At 48.7% G+C, this 17,451-nt stretch overlaps 1 protein-coding gene across 2 annotated transcripts in view; it reads right to left on the bottom strand.

Annotated features, from left to right (window-relative positions):
* ZNF385A (zinc finger protein 385A) overlaps positions 1-17,060 on the bottom strand; it is a 198,261-nt gene extending 181,201 nt beyond the window's left edge. Inside the window, exon 1 of one of the 2 annotated variants that reach the window (XM_083599419.1) lies at positions 16,524-17,060. In XM_083599419.1, the coding sequence (XP_083455545.1) occupies positions 16,524-16,536 (13 nt within the window). In that variant the 5' untranslated portion in view covers positions 16,537-17,060. The remainder of the gene's footprint in view (positions 1-16,523) is intronic. The other variant, XM_083599415.1, reaches the window with a different exon arrangement.
* Positions 17,061-17,451: the final 391 nt, after the last annotated feature.

Below are 17,451 nucleotides of genomic sequence, written 5' to 3'. Positions count from 1 at the left end.
TCCTAGTTTCAGATCTCATTTTCTAACACTGCCCTATAACTCAGCACAGTACTTCATGCATCTGATAGAATGGGTGTCGGCAGAGCGAGAGGAAAAAGTGTTCTGGATTAACTAATCCAGGAAAAAAGACTGTTCTGCTTCAATTTTCAACATGACTGCTTCAGATCAAAATGCCCAATCCTGTGTAGATCTATGCAGAAGTAAGCTTCACAGGGTTTACTATCAAATAAGTATATGGAATATTTTGGCTTGTTTGTTTAGTAACACAGACCAACACAGCTACCATTCTGGAAAGCAAGCAGAAGTTATTCCTGTCTGACTTCAGCATCTATATCTATATAGATATTTTTATTTATATACTAACCTCTCGTAAACTGTCAAGGCAATGTCTAGCAATATAACATAAAAACCATTAAAAGCAGTACAGAACTATCAATAAAATGAACCGTCTTTACAAATATAGATCTAGATCTGCACTGTACATTTAAAGCCGTATTATGAACAGTTGTGTCTCCCCTGCAAGAATCATGGGAACTGTATGAATCAAGGGTGCTGAGAGCACACCCTGTTACCCACATAGAGAGATTGTCCTGAACCCCTGGCCTACCTGGCAGCAAGCCTGTATTGTCAAGTCTCTCAGGCTAGGGGGACTTGATAAAGTCCAGCCTGAAGCACAGTCCTGCAGACATCTTGAAGCATCCAAGCTGAGGTCTATTAACATGGGCAGCTGAGCAGACACAGCACCTCAATTCTGCTTCCCTTTTATACTTTGCCTGCTGATTGCAGCACCTGGGCTTCATGTGACAGGTGACCCTCACCTGTTCCAAGCCTATTAGAGCTGATGAATCACACCCCTCCTCCTAGAACTAGGGATGTCCTACCATATCCTCCAACATTTCTCCATTGAAAATAGGGACATCCTATACCAGGGGTCGGGACGCAGGTGGCGCTGTGGGTTAAACCACAGAGCCTGGGACTTGTCGATCAGAAGGTTGGTGGTTTGAATCCCCGTGACGGCGTGAGCTCCCATTGCTCAGTCCCTGCTCCTGCCAACCTAGCAGAGTGCAAGTAGATAAATAGGTACCGCTCCGGCGGGAAGGTAAACGGTGTTTCTGTGCACTGCTCTGGTTCACCAGAAGCGGCTTAGTCATGCTGGCCACATGACCTGGAAGCTGTACGCTGGCTCCCTCGGCCAATAAAGCGAGATGAGCGCCGCAACCCCAAAGTCGGTCACAACTGGACCTAATGGTCAGGGGTCCCTTTACCCTTTACCTTTATACCAGGGGTTAGCAACCTTTTTCAGCCATGGGCCGATCCACCGTCCCTCAGACCATGTGGTGGACCGGACTATATTTGGGGCGGCGGGGGGGGGGGGAATCAACGAATTCCTATGCCCCACAAATAACCCAGAGATGAATTTAAATAAAAGCAAACATTCTACTCAAGTAAAAACACGCTGGGTCCCAGACTGTCCGCGGGCCGGATTGAGAAGGCGATTGGGCCGCATCCAGTCCCCGGGCCTTAGGTTGCCTACCCCTGTCCTATACCCGCCAACATTTCTTCAATTAAGATAGGAGTGTCCTAAGGAAAAGCGGGACATTCCAGGGTCAAATCAGAAACCAGTTAGGCTTCTGTAAATCTGCCCCGATCCCTGGGAAATAAGGACACTTGGAGGGTCTGAACAAGCTCCAGGGAAGATGGAAGCTTTTTGGGAAAAGTCCATTCTATTGTTTCTCAACCTGTGGGTCCCCAGATGTTGTTGGACTACAACTCCCATCATTCCTAGGCAGCATGACCAGTGGTCAGGAATGATGGGAGTTGTAGTCCAACAACATCTGGCAGTGGCGTAGCGTGGGGGGTGCAGGGGGGCGGACCGCACCGGGCGCAACATCTGGGGTTAGGGCAAATCAATGGGTTAGGGGGCGCAAATCCACGGGTTAGGGGGCGCAAATCCACGGGTTAGGGGGCGTAAATTACTTGCCTTGCCCCGGGTGCTGACAACCCACGCTACGCCACTGACATCTGGGGACCCACGTGTTGAGAACCGCTGCCTGGAGCTGCGATGACAAACATACCTCAGGTGCCCCTACTGCTGGCATCTATTTGATCTATATTGCTTATGCTCATAAGAAGCGCCCTGCTATCTAACCTAGCATTTGGTTCTCACAGGAAACTTGAGAGCAGAAGCTCAGCTGCAATTCAGAGACATACTGCCTCCAACAGTGAACACAAGCCATAGTCATCATGGCTAGAAGCCACTGAGATCCTCCATGAATTTGTCTAATCCTCTTTTAAACCAGGACAGGGAACCCATGGTCTCCACATGGCACTGAACTACAACTCCCGTTATCCCAGACCATTGCCCAAGCAGGCTCGGGCTGATGGATGCTGGAGTTCAACCACAGGCTCTTTGCCCCTGTTTTAAAGCTATCTATGTTGGTGGTCACCACAACTACTTGTGTGAGTGAATACCATAGTTTAACCATGGAATTACTGGAGCAGTGTGTAAACGCTTGCAAAAAATTGTCCGTCTTGCTATGAAGGCAAGGCACCATGGAGCAAGATGTACAGTGGTAACTCGGGTTACATATGCTTCAGGTTACATACGCTTCAGGTTACAGACTCCGCTAAACCAGAAATAGTACCTCGGGTTAAGAACTTTGCTTCAGGATGAGAACAGAAATTGTGCTCCGGCGGTGCGGTAGCAGCAGGAGGCCCTATTAGCTAAAATGGTGCTTCAGGTTAAGAACAGTTTCAGGTTAAGAACGGACCTGAGGAACGAATTAAGTACTTAACCTGAGGTACCACTGTACTGTAAAGTAGGAAGGGACCCAAAGGCATAGCTGTCAACCTTCCCTTTTTTTGCAGGAAATTCCCTTAGTCCAGCGCCGTTTCCCGCCAGTGGCGTAGCGTGGGTTGTCAGCACCCGGGGCAAGGCAAGTAATTTGCGCCCCCTAACCCGTGGATTTGCGCCCCCTAACCCGTGGATTTGCCCTAACCCCAGATGTTGCGCCCGGTGCGGCCGGCCCCCCCTGCACCCCCCACGCTACGCCACTGTTTCCCGCTGCTTCCCACTGCTATCCCGTAGACTGTCCCCGGGACAGGTGAGGCTGCTGATCCCTTATTTTCAAGGCTGCTGATCCCTTATTTTCAAATCTGAAAGTTGGCAGCTATGCCCCAAAGGTCATCTAGCCCAACCCCGTTTGGGCCTGCAATAGAGTAACACTGTTAGCCCTCTAGCAGCACTGGATTTAGGGTGGTGCAGGTTTTAGGTTGGTGCAGGTTGTTCCCTTAGGGATGCGGGTAGTGCTGTGGGTTAAACCACAGAGCCTAGGACTTGCCAATCAGAAGGTCGGTGGTTCGAATCCCCGTGACGGGGTGAGCTCCCATTTCTCAGTCCCTGCTCCTGCCAACCTAGCAGTTCGAAAGCACGTCAAAGTGCAAGTAGATAAATAGGTACTGCTCCAGTGGGAAGGTAAACGGCGTTTCCATGCCCTGCTCTGGTTTGCCAGCTTAGGCATGCTGGCCATGTGACCCGGAAGCTGTACGCCGGCTCTCTCGGCCAATAAAGCGAGATGAGCGCCGCAACCCCAGAGTTGGTCACGACTGGACCTAATGGTCAGGGGTCCCTTTACCTTTACTGGTGTAGTGGTTAAGAGCGGTAGTCTCGTAATCTGGGGAACCGGGTTCGCGTCTCCGCTCCTCCACATGCAGCTGCTGGGTGACCTTGGGCCAGTCACACTTCTCTGAAGTCTCTCAGCCCCACTCACCTCACAGAGTGTTTGTTGTGGGGGAGGAAGGGAAAGGAGAATGTTAGCCGCTTTGAGACTCCTTAAAGGGAGTGAAAGGCGGGATATCAAATCCAAACTCTTCTCTTCTTCTTCTTCTACTTTTACTAGGTTGTTCCCCTGCACAGGGCACTGCGCCAAGGGGACACCAAATAATAAGAAAGAAAGAAAGAAAGAAAGAAAGAAAGAAAGAAAGAAAGAAAGAAAGAAAGAAAGAATTATTGTGAAAATAAGAAGCATTATTGTGGGGGACACTGCCAAATTTCATCCTGGCTCAGGACACCATATTACCAAAGTTCGCCCTTTCCTCTGTAGATTCTTCCTACAGTTTGGACCCATGGGACAAAAAGCTGTACTTTAGCATTAATTGCGCACCCGCAGGCTTTTCTGTTCAGCAGACATGTTCAATGAGCTGTGCGTTACTGAGCAAGATGGATGCCATCATTAGAAAGAACTGAGATCCCACCCATATGGTTGCCTATGCAAGGGGCGTATTGCTCTAAGAATATCTAAAACATATGGTGCTCTGGATGTTGCTAGACTACAAGTCCTATTCTTCTCAACCATTGACCATGCTGGCTGGAGCTGATGGGATTTGGAGTCCAACAACATCTGGAGGGCTACAAGTCCCACCCCCACACCTCGGCCTAAAATTACATTGGAGTAGATTGCTAAAGAAGGGACGCGGGTGGCGCTGTGGGTAAAACCTCAGCGCCTAGGACTTGCCGATCGCATGGTCGGCGGTTCGAATCCCCGCAGCGGGGTGCGCTCCCGTCGTTCGGTCCCAGCGCCTGCCAACCTAGCAGTTCGAAAGCACGTCAAAGTGCAAGTAGATAAATAGGTACCGCTCCGGCGGGAAGGTAAACGGCGTTCCGTGTGCTGCGCTGGTGCAGGCTCGCCAGAGCAGCGATGTTACGCTGGCCACGTGACCCGGAAGTGTCTGCGGACAGCGCTGGCTCCCGTCCTCTAGAGTGAGATGAGTGCACAACCCTAGAGTCTGGCAAGACTGGCCCGTACGGGCAGGGGTACCTTTACCTTTACCTAGATTGCTAAAGACAGCATTAGGAGGCACTGGAGCTCCAGGGGTCCCCATAAGCCACTAGACCAGGCACCCCCAACCTTCGGCCCTCCAGATGTTTTGGACTACAATTCCCATCATCCCTGACCACTGGTCCTGTTAGCTAGGGATCATGGGAGTTGTAGGCCAAAACATCTGGAGGGCCACAGGTTGGGGGTGCCTGCACTAGACACCATTGCAGCTCAAGTGTTTCCGGTGTGTTATGTCAAACCCTGATAACACCAAGGTTGAAGGTTTGAACCCTGTATGGGACAGCTGAATATTTCCGCATTGCAGGGGGTTGCACTAGATGGTCCTCAGGTTCCCTTCCAACTCTACAATTCTATGATTCCTTCTTTTCCTCGGCTGCATCATCGGATGGTACAGCAGAAGGTCGCCCTGTTTGTCTCAGTCCTATGTTAGTAAGGTTCTTGCAAAAGTTGTAGTGCCCTCTAGTGTCCAGAAATGGAAATTTCTCCCTGCCTCTTCCTGCAAACCTCCTTTCCCTGCTCCAAACTAAAATAAATGACAGAGGGAAGGAATGCCTGAAGCTCTGCTCTGTGGTAGGTGGAGGGTGTGTTCCTACTTAGCAACATCAGCTTTCCATGCACAGACACAGACAGTAGCTCCTGCAGCCAATCGGAAGCCATGCTGGACATCTGGCTTCCGAAAATCGTTCGGAAACCGAAACACTCACTTCCAGGTTTTGATCGTTCGGGAGCCGATTTGTTCAGGAGCCAAGGCGTTTGAGATCCAAGGTACGACTCAGGGGACAAGGTGGAAAGGCAGGTGATCTTTCCCATACCCTCCAACATTTCTCTCATGATTTTCTTATTTATACCCCGCCGATCTGACTGGCTTGCCACTCTGGGCAGCTTCCAACATATATGAAAACATGTTTTAATAAAACATTAAACATTAAAAAACCTTCCCTATAAAGGGCTGCCTTCAAATGTCTTCTAAAAGTTGTTACTGATCTCCTTGGCTCGTATAACTCCATACCCTCCAAAATTTCTCCGGTGAAAATAGGGACGTCCTAAGGAAAAGGCAGGACATTCTGGGATCAACTCAGAAACTGGGACGGCTTCTGTAAATCCAGGACTGTGCATGGAAAATAGGGACACTTGGGAGGGTCTGCTTTTCTGAGAATGCACGACACTAGCTGTGGAAAGCAAGCCAGGGTTGAGAGAGCAAAAATCACTCCTGAATTGCATCATCTAGTCCCAGGAACAACAGTGTAGAGGAGATTTCTTCTGAGGACGTGGAAAGTTAATTTCCCTCACCACAGAGGGATCACAGCCCACATGTACAATTATAGGATTACAGTGGTACCTCGGGTTACATATGCTTCAGGTTACTGTTATGTACTGAAGTTCTCACCCTGGGCCAGCAGGGGGATACTGTAGATAGTTATGCAAATGGAGGATTGAAAGTGACGTTCAGTGATTGGATAGTTTTAGAAAGTTGTTACAGTTACGTTGTTCTGGAGCTCTATATAAGCAGGCTGACTGAGCTCTTCAGTTCAGTTCTGTTCCAGCTTACAGATAAAGAGCTGCTTTGGAAGAATCGCTGTGTCGTCTGATATGTTCACCCACAACTTAACAGTTACATACACTTCAGGTTACAGACTCCGCTAACCCAGAAATATTACCTCGGGTTAAAAACTTTGCTTCAGGATGAGAACAGAAATCGTGCTCCGGCAGCGCGGCAGCAGCGGGAGGCCCCATTAGCTAAAGTGGTGCTTCAGGTTAAGAACAGGTTCAGGTTAAGAACGGACCTCCAGAACAAATTAAGTACTTAACCCGAGGTACCACCGTACACGGCAGGACTTCTGCATGCAGCTTGAAGAGATACCTCAGTCTAGCCATCATGCTGTACCAGAATTATTCTGTTTAAGGATATTTAAGAAGCTGCCTCCTATTGATGAGGACCATGGATCCATCTAGCTCAGGGATGGGGAATCTGTGGCCCTATAGTTTAGAGCTAATCTGACCAAACTCTCACCAGTTTCCATAAGAAATGCCTTTATTGAGCTGTGTTTCCAAGTTATGCCCACTGCAGTCTTGGATGGCCAGTACAACAAGGTCCCTTATGCAGACAATGTATCTTGTGGTCAACCTCAGGTGGAAGACATAACTCATTATCTGTTATCCTGCCCTTTATATAGAAACCTAAGAGACGGGTTTCTGAAACCGTTGTGCACATAAGCAAGCAGGTACACCCCATCAGGAATGGTTCAGTTTCTTTTGAGTAATAATAGCTTCAAAATACACAGAGTGGCCCTCTATGCACTGGCTGCAAAAAAATAAAATCAAATCAGGAAAAAGGAGTTAGATCAGCGTTTCCCAAACTTGGGTCTCCAGCTGTTCTTTGACTACAGTTCCCATCATCCCTGACCACTGGTCCTGCTAGCTAGGGATGATGGGAGTTGCAGTCCAAAAACAGCTGGAGACTCAAGTTTGGGAAACCTTGGGTTAGATGAAATCACTATAAGTTGTTGTGGTGATTCAGAGGTTTAATCTGAAATCAAGCTAGTTTTAAGCTTGTTCGTGTCTCTCCTCTCTCACACACACATTATGGATATATATTCTGTATTATTAATGTTATGTACTGAGGTTCTCACCCTTGACCAGCAGGGGGAATACTGTAGATAGTTTTCACTCAGGTCCACATATGCAAATAAGGAATTGAAAGTGACGTTCAGTGATTGGATAGTTACAGAAAGTTGTTACTGTTGCATTGTAGTGGAGCTCTATATAAGCTGACTGAACCCTTCAATTCAGTTCTGTTCTGGCCTGTGAATAAACAAGAGCTGTTTGAAGAATCGCTGTGTCGTCTGATATGTTCACCCACAACTTAACAATTAATATCATTGCTACAAGTTTGTCATGGCCTTTGGCTAGAATAATAAATTTCTTTAAAAAAAAACACACCCTGAAAATTTGTTTTGTCGTTCTTACCCTAGGTATCTTCCCCTTGTGCCATGATTATTACTTTTAGATGTCAAAGATAGATTTTAGACTTCCTAAATGAATTTCCCATGATGCCAATAAAAACTTTTTAAAAACACATGAGCAGAAAGTGGTGAGGGGAGGCACCATTGGCAGAATCTGTCCCATGGCCTGGAGGGTCCTCACTCCTGGTTTGGGAGATCAGTATTCGAATCATACCAAACTTCAGTTTACTGTGAATTTGTTTTCATTGTTCCCCAAATAAACAAACCTGTTTTTGTTAAAGCTGAGTAATCGTCAGTGAAACCCGTGCTTAAAGGGGTTTGAACGATTACCCCCCAATACCTACACCTACGCCCATGCTGTTAGCACTGCAAGACTGCGGCAAATTAAAATGGATCTGGTTTTTAAACACTTGTTTAGCCTGGTTACTTCACCTGCTCTCGCGCTATTCGTGATTGGCATATTATTTTAAGGCTTTTTTAAACTGAACGCGCAAGGCGTCTTCGGGGTATTTGCAGTGGAAAAGGCAGAATCAAAAAGCTTTTCAATCAAACAAACGAGCAAAGCAAGAGGCACCTATTTTTACCGCAAAGATTTCCGAGCGCTGGGAAGCCTGCTCAGCGCCCAAAGCCATTGTGACAGGCCCCTTAACAAGGGAGAATCCATCAAACTGCACGCACCAGGCAGGGGTGAAAAATGCTCGTCACATTGCAGAGTCCACTTTTATTGGGGCAGGAAGCGCCGGGGCGGGGGGCAGACTTCAGCTGGGGTATAAACATGATTTACATGTTCCAGGTGCATGTGTCCAGGCCAAGTTCCAGGTTGCAGCTCCAACTCCCTCATTAAAGAGCTGAGAATACCTCCCTCGCTAAGCTATCTATATTTAGCTTCCCTTGTGGATGCCGGACACATTCCCAGCCTCTCTCAGCCCTAGCTAATCTTCCTCCTGGGAGCCTGCAGTCAAAGCAGCTCTTTTGTTTACTGCCCTACATTGACTCGTCATCTTCGATCCCAATGACATTGCAGGCAGACGCATCACGGCAGCCAGGTTATGACGTCACTGGCAGAGGATTATGTCCTCACCAGGAGTGGGAGCCAGTGGAAAACGAGAAGAGAAGATTCCATTGCCCCTGCACATAAAAACTTGGCAGCGTTGCCAAGAGACTGCATAACTCTCCTGGTGGGACACTGGAAATGCCTGGAAGTGCAAATTGTGGGATATTGGGGAGCCATAGGCCCCTTCAGACATCTTGTTTATTCAGCAACTATCCTCATTTGCTGGCGCAAATTTTAGGAGGTGGTTAGATTATATCCAGTCTTTGTTGAGCATTCATTCCAATTTGTTTATGACGCAGTGATATGACAACGAGAAATTATCCGGCATGCATCCAGATATGCTTGTGGGGTGTTTATGAGCATTCCCACTCAACCCAGACAGCTAACCCAGAAATATTACCTCAGGTTAAGAACTTTGCTTGAGGATGAGAACAGAAATCGTGCTCTGGCGGCACGGCGGCAGCAGGAGGCTCCATTAGCTAAAGTGGTGCTTCAGCTTAAGAACAGTTTCAGGTTAAGAACGGACCTCCGGAACAAATTAAGTACTTAACCCGAAGTACCACTGTATATAAAAAGTGGATTTGTTACAGTAGGGTGACAGCGCTCATTAATGCATTTTAACTGAGCAAACCTACAGTTCTGGTATGCGCTTATGTGCCTCTTGCAAAATAGTGACAAGTCTGAAGGCATCCTATAGCTGCTCCTGCTTCCAGAGAATTTACTATCTCTCCCTCTTGCCAGCCCCACTTTGGTCAAAACTGCTCCCAATCAATAGCTATGCTTGTTTAGGGCCTGCAGGGACTGATAAGGTTTAAATCTGAATTGGCTACCACTGTCAGCAGTGGGAAGAATGTTTTGTGTCTGATGTACAACATGCTGCTGCAAAAGATGTTTCTGTGCTTTTAATAGCAACCCAGAACAAGAGGGAATTTCAGGAAGTAAAAAATTCTCACCTGTGAGGCAGTGTGATATGAAAAGCTGCTAAATCCCAGCACTTCTCTGTTCTACGCAACTCATAAAGGTACCCCAGGACAAGAGTAATCAGACCTCAGCAAAGCTGTCAACCTTCCCCTTTTTTGTGGGAAATTCCCTTATTCCAGTGCCGTTTCCCGCTGCTATCCTGGATTGTTAGATATCCCGTAGACTGTCCCCGGGACAGGTGAGGCTGCTGATCCCTTATTTTCAAATCTGAAAGTTGACAGCTATGGACCTCAGGCTGGTCATATCTACTTCACTTTTTACTACAACCCCAAGATCTACCAGTGTTATAATCAAGTGCAAAGAAAACAACAACAAAACAGTAAGAATGAACAAACAGGTCTGCCTCTGAGCACATTCTGTGCTTAGGAATTTGTTTCCTGTCCCAGGCTTGACCTGGGCTCAAAGTCCTTTAACACCAAATCCACTCCAGGTTAGCGGCAGAAGCAGCTGGCATTGCAGGACAGTGCCACAGAGCTAACCTATCCTAATGCTAGCCTGGCAGATCCTTAACAGGGTGGGGCAGTGGCAAGGTGGGGGGCACTGTACTGGCACGAGTACTGGGCTGGCACTATACTCATGCAGCCCTGAACTTGCTGGTGCCCTGCCTCACCCCTGAACCATCCCAGTACATGGCAGCAATGCTGGGGTCTGGGAGACAGCTCTAGGGCACGGCCCCAGTGTGCCGGTCGCGCCTGCTTAACTGCTTTCTTTTCAGCAGCCTGATGTAGGTGGGGAAAGTCATTTAGTCATTGCTCCTGTGAACTATACTTGGAGTCGAGAGTGGATTTCATGCTCTTTCTTCAGCTCATAGTGGTGAGGAAGAATGGAAGTTCCCCCAGAATGTCTGCTTTATATACATTATTTACACAATGGGCCCCACATGATTGGCTAATTCTGGGATTCTCCTGTAGGCCAATCAGGTTGCGGGTTCACTTCCACCTGGAGCTGGATTGGGTGGCTCCTGTGGACCAATCAGACTGCTGCATTCTGGACCCTATTGCTCTAGGGCCAATCAGACTGCTGCATTCTGGACCCTATTGTTCTAGGGCCAATCAGACTGCTGCATTCTGGACCCTATTGTTCTAGGACCAATCAGACTGCTGCATTCTGAATCCTATTGTTCTAGGACCAATCAGACTGCTGCCTTTTGGATCCTATTCAACTCAGTACATAACATCCTGTGAAACAAATGGGAGTCAAGCCCTCTTTTGTTGATCTTCAAATCTGCCAGAAGACCTGCCAGAAGATCTAGGAGACCTGCCCTCTGGACTAAATGTATACCACAGACTACTGGCCAAATTCCAGTAGACAAGCTGTAGCACTTCCTTGTTGCTGGGGTTATTGTAAGTAGGGAAAGCCCAAGGTGGTGCCCTCCAGATGTTATTGGACTCCAACTCCCATCAGCCCCAGGCAGCATGGGCATCGGTCAGGGATGATGGGAGTTGTAGTCCCGCAACATCAGAAGGGCACCACTTTGGCTACTCCTGCTGCAAAGAATGTCAGTCTAGGTGGCTCTTCCTCTTCCGCTGATCTGGCAAGGCATTTCCTATGTTCCTAAGCCAAAGTGCTCAAGATCACTTAACAGAGAGTGGTTCCCGAGTGCACATCCTTCTTTTGTCAATGCAAAATACATTAGTGGGCTGAGTGGTGGCATTCTATTTAAAACTAAAGCGGGTCATGCAAGACCATGCAAGTCAGCCCGCCCATCCCTGCTTTATTGCCTCTGGTCATCCCCGAGCCTAGTCAGAAGAGACAAGCTCCCTGGAGCTGGCCCAGGGCTGGCTCCTTTCTCAATGGGATGCTTTCAGAAAGACCCGAGCCTTGGCTTCCCTCGCTGCTTAGGATGAGGTAGAGCCAGGGCTCTCTGGCCCACGTCCCAACCTCCCAGTGCTATTTACAGGCTGCAAAGTTTGGGATTCTTCAGCTGCTCTGGCCCAGCCCATGGATTGGCTGAGGTCTCTCCCACATGCTGTGGGCGAACTGAAGCAAGTTGGATGGACAGCAGGTGGGCTGGTGCTGGAGGCAGAATTCCCCGGCTCCTTCAAAAACTGCTTCGATCAGGACAGCTAGAGAGCTGCCTCTAGCCTCCCGAAATGGCAATCTCTCATGTGAAGCAGGAGGCAATGTTTGCCTGTTTCTCCTCCCATTTATAAATTGCTAAAACTAAAGGTAGTAGGTTTTCCAGGGTACTTGGACGTAGCCCCTATGGATGGGCCAATTGGTCAGTTTGGGTCTCTCTCAGTTTCTCATTTTTCTAAGCTTAAACTCAGGTCTCCACATTTCAGCAGCAACTTGCAATTATTACAGTGGTACCCCGGTTTTCAAGTGTAATCCGTTCCGGAAGACCGTTCGAGTTCTGACATGTTCAAAAATGGAAAACTCAATACGGAAAACTCAGTATGGAAGCCCTGTGGCATGTTTGACTTCCGAGGCATGTTCGAAAACTGAAGCAACAGAGACGTTTGAAAACTGAGATCACTGTATTTTTAACTTTTCATGAAACTTTCATGTGAATTTCTCATACAACCCACATTTCCAGAGCTGTTGCAAATATTATAGAGACTGCGTCTACAAGCACAGCAGAACAAAATGGAAGGGTGGAGTGTGCCACTTCAGGCTGCAAGTGGCAGGAATCAAAATTTTGAATGCTTCCCTACACAAAAAGAAAGAGACCCTGGGTAAGCAGAAAACTAACACTGGAAGAGGTACATTAGAACCTTTCTTTCTGATGTGTCCGGTTTTAAGCTAGCCCTCTTCCTGACACGTTAGTTTTCTACTTGCGAGGAGTTTTTACATGGAGCATTCAAAAATAGCATGCACCAACACACACCACACACAGTCTTTAGTGGTACAGTTTATTTTACTAGCTCATTCTGCTGCAACTATATACCTAATAGGCCAAAGATCAGGTAGGTGAGATGCCTGGGACACTCGAACAGCGCTGTAAGCAGTGTATTAAAAGAGGGTTAGCTGTGCCACGGGCATCATGTGGTCATTACTTTTGTTTAATTAAACAGAGGAGATGCGCTTCCCATTGTTAAAGAACAGCAGCACATTGTTCTATAGTTAAGAGAAAAGTGGCACATAAAATTGGTAGGAGATTACTGTAGACCAGGAGTGGAGAACCAAGATGTTGCTGGATCATAACTCCCATCATCCCAGACCAATGACCATGCTGATGGTAGCTGTAGTATAACAACCTCTGAAAGACCACAGGTTCCCTTCCCTGGTGTAAAGGAAGTTTTAGCCTTGCGTGGATTCCCCATACCCTATTTTTAAAAGGCTACATGATCACTCCTATGATTGCTTTTAAATGTTAGCAGAACACAAGTATGATTGTGACACGAGAGCCAGTGATGACACTGGCACTAGCCAATAGGGGCCTTTTCAAGGCTGTAATGTGTAATACAATGTAATCCAGCAACCAGGAACCAACAGGACAAACCAGGAGGCAAGGTCAGAAATTAGGTCAGAACCAGAGAACAAGCCAGGGTTGAAGACCAGGAGCACGCCAGAGCTCAAGAAGCCCTTGTTGCTCAAGCAAAACTCAACTGGCACAGGACTCGTGGACATACAATGAAGCTGAATGCTAGGAGATTCAGGAGGACAGATTAAAAAAAGTACAAGCAGGGAACATTTTGCACGTGTTCGATTGGAAGTGTGGCAAACTGAACGAAGCCAGTGAGAGAGGCATCTGTCAGGCGCTGGAGTCAGGCGTAAGTAGCAATAAAACACCCAGTTAACTCTTTATTCAAAGAAACCAAAACAGCACAGGCCTAGTGATCCCAGCAACTCTTCCCAGCAGGTCTTGCCCCAATGAGGCAGCTGAATGAGGCACTGAAGGTCCCTGCTTTCCCACATGTGCCTGTCCCCTTGTCTCCAGGGTTTCCCCCAAGCATCCCCCAAACTGTGCCTGCCCTGCACACAACCAATCTCTGCTCTGCTCTGTGTGTTCTAGGAGACCGGGGAGAGGGGAGCTGGTCGCAGCAGGAGTGGGAGACAACTTCAGCAGCCTGCCTGGTCTCTGCCTGTTGGCCCTCCTTCTCTCCAGTCTCTGCTTCTGCCTCTGATTTTAGACTGCTCTCTGCTCCAGAGTCTCCCCCCTCACTAAACCCTGTTGCCTCTTCTGCTTCCGACACCTCCTCCCCCCAGTCTGCTCCCTCTTCTTCCTCTGAGCATTCATTGTCACCCCACCACCACTCCCTGAGCTCTGAGTCTTCTTCTCTTGGGGGGTTCCCCAACTGCTGCCTCCCACCGCTCCTCTGCATCCAGCCAGTCCCCGCTGCTCGCTGGCAAGAATCAGCCTTTGGAAGAGAGGCTGCTCATGCTGTTTCCTCCATGGGGAACTGACACTGTTTCAGAGACTAGCATTGTCTGCCAGGGTGACTCCCTGCTGCTAAGCTTGCATGCTTGTAAATGAACAGATAGCACCCAAAATGTTAAGTCTCAGTATACCCTCCTCGCCGGGGTGGGGAACCCACTGCAAAAGGCCTTTCCTGGCATGGCCTTTGAATGTGCTCTGCGCATGGTCAGAGGCATTCTCCTCTTCATCACAATCTGTTCCAGGCCAGCCTGAGCCCGGGAGAAGCCTTGCTTAGCACGGTGGCTGTGCATCACACCCACCTTCAACAGGCAAACATACTGTAAACATTTCTTTCCCTGTCATTGCCAGCAACAAAGAGAACGTCTCCTGCTGTCAGGCAAACAGCGAGCGCAAGGCTTTCTCTCATTCTGACTTCAAAGGCGGCGTTTCAAGCATGGAGGAATTCCAGCCATGCTGAGCAGGAGACCCACAAGGTCCTTGTGGGAGAGTGTGCGAGAACTCAAGAGTGCAGTTCACAGTTCCAAGTCATCTTTCTGAAACAGCAATCGTCCCCTCTTACATTAGCGCCAGCGGTCAAACTCTCTCCACCTCAGAACCCTCTGTACCAGGACTGGGCAAGATCTGGTTTTCAACAACACGATATAACACCAGCTAAACATTGTGATATACAGTGGAACCTCAGTTTCCGAAAGTAATCCGTTCCAGAAGACCGTTCGACTTCCAAAACGTTCGAAAACCGAAAACTGAAAGCGGAAGCCTCAATACAATATACATTACAATGTACATTACAGGAATATAGGAAACTCAAAACAGAAGCTGCGTAGCACGTTCGGCTTCTGGAAATCATTTGAAAACCGGAGCAGTTACTTCCAGGTTTTCGGGATTCGGGAACCGAAACATACGACAACAGAGGCATTCAACAACCGAGGTTCCACTATACCAATATATCATGATGTCTGAAATAAGGATGGAACTATGTGGAAGCGAACAGTAGGGCTTGACGATATCTGGTTTTCAACATTGTGATCTATCACCAACTAAATATTGTGATGCACTGATACATCATGATGCCTGAAATAAGGATGGAGCTATGTAGAGGCACTGGCTGGCTTCACAGTTTTTCCCACACTGTGATTTTTGCACACACACACATCAAGACTTGCAATGTATTGCCATGTCAAAAATTATGAAACCGGTATCACGATATGGACTTCAAACTGGTTTTGGACGAAATATTCATATATCTCCCAACCGTGCTCTGTACTTCAAACCATCACACAATTCTCTCTCTCTCTCTCTCTACACTCATTGGCCCTAAGTTCAGGGAAAAGTAGACTCAGCTAGGAGGACTTAAACTGGGACACAGAGGATTAGGGATGCCTTGGTGTGTGTCCCGTACTCTAACCGCTACACCACACTGAATCTCTTGCGATCTGGAAACCAACTGCAACAATCTGAAAGGCGCTACCAGCTAGGACAACTCTTCCTGGGATGAGAAAGGCCCAAATACTCCTGCCTGGAACTCCTGGGGAGCCGTGTTTAGGAGGACACCCAGATGCCAATTAACAATTGAGGGGGCACATGAGGACCGAAGCAATTAATGTCACATGCCGTTAGGCCTGCCGTATCACTTGCAGCTATAAATACCAATATAAAAGGGACAGGCTTTTGCTCAGTGGCAGAGCATCTGCTTCACATGCAAATACTCCCAGATATATAATCCCCAGCATCTCCTGATATGGCTACGAAAACCCCTAAATGCCTGGAAAGCCATTACCAGTCAGCACAGATCGTTCTTCCCCAAATTGGGCCCTTCAAGATGCTTTGGACTACAACCCCCCATCAGCTCCAGCCAGCACAGGGCCAGAGTTAGGTACCAGATGAACCAATGCAGGGATGGGGTCAAGGATCAGCACAGTTGCCTGGGCTTGCTGCAGGGAGGAAGATTTAGGGAGGAAGGGGACTCCATAGAGTCAATGTTGGATCTGCAGGGTCCGGCAACTTCCCATAATGTTTAGAACCAGCGCCCCTGTGTTCCTAGTGGTCCAACTCTGTATAAGGCAGTTTCATACAGTCCTCTGTAAACCTGCCAACCAAACCTGTGATTAAAATAAGACTTAAAAGTTGGCTTGCAGAGTATGCTCGATACTTCCCGGCAGGGACAGCTCACCTCTGGCTCTCCAGATGTGGCTGGACTTCAGACCCCATCATTGTCCCTGACTACTGGGCCATGCTGGTGGGAGATGGAATCCAAAAAGATCTGGAGGGCCGCAGCTTGTCCGCTCCTGCCTTAGGAGAAGATTTCCTAAGCGATCCAGCAATCATAAAAACACCAGCAGGAGGAATGCTATTGTATCCCTTACCTGAGCCCAACATGTGGATGAAATCCAGAGAGCGGGGGTATAAGAACCGGTCACATGAAGATGCAGATCTGGGAAAGGTCAGAGGTCACCAGCGGAGGAAAGCTCAAGGAGATCCAGATGCCACAAGAGAGATAGGAGCCAAAAACCCCAGCGGACGTCCTGCAGGGTCTGCCACCATCAGAGCTGGTCAGAAGGAGCCACTAGGAGGAGATCCATCATGCAAAGCGATCTCACATGGCAACCCACCGTGGGAGATGTCTCGGGAGGCGGGTTACAAGGAGAAGGAGCCGCGCGGGGGGGAGGCTGATCCCACCGGGGTGCGTCCCAGTTTGCTTGCCAAAGCCACCACGGCATGACACAATGGGGCCGCTCTGTCTCACTGCATCTCTCATCAAAGGCAGAGCGAGAAGGCAAAGACGACAGCAAAGAGAGGACTTGAAAGGCGGCGCGCGGACGACAGGGCTTCACCAGTCCCTTTTGCAGAGGGAGGCAGAGGCAGGCGGAAGGCAGGCAGACCCCCGGAGCCCAAAGGAGGCCTGGACGGGGCGTGGGGACCGGTGTCTCCCTTGCTCAGCTTAGCCACAAGCTCTCCCTTTGGCCGTGCATGCAGCTGACGCGGGCGCTGGGAATTCCTCTCCTTGCTGAGCCAACAAGTTCTGGGAGCTGGTCCCGAGAGGAGGCAGGGCAGTTTGCACAGCTGGGAAGTGGTGTTGGCTTTCACCCGCCGGGAGAGGTGGAAGTGAGCCACCGTGGGGGCCCTTTTAAAAAGCAGCAGAGGGGCAGCAGGTCTCACCCAGTGCAGAACCAACATTGGGAAGCCTTGAACTTACACACACACCATTCACAGTCCCCCAAAAAGGACCGCAGTCTCTTGGGGTTGCCACCTTCTGTGCCTGCCTTCGCTCCTATGACCCGAGTAGTGGGCTTC

Source organism: Podarcis filfolensis (assembly GCF_964270895.1).
Source record: "Podarcis filfolensis genome assembly, chromosome: 2".
Lineage (NCBI taxonomy): Eukaryota > Metazoa > Chordata > Lepidosauria > Squamata > Lacertidae > Podarcis > Podarcis filfolensis.
The sequence above is the reverse complement of the archived record's forward strand: the minus strand, read 5'-3'. Positions and strand labels throughout refer to the sequence as shown.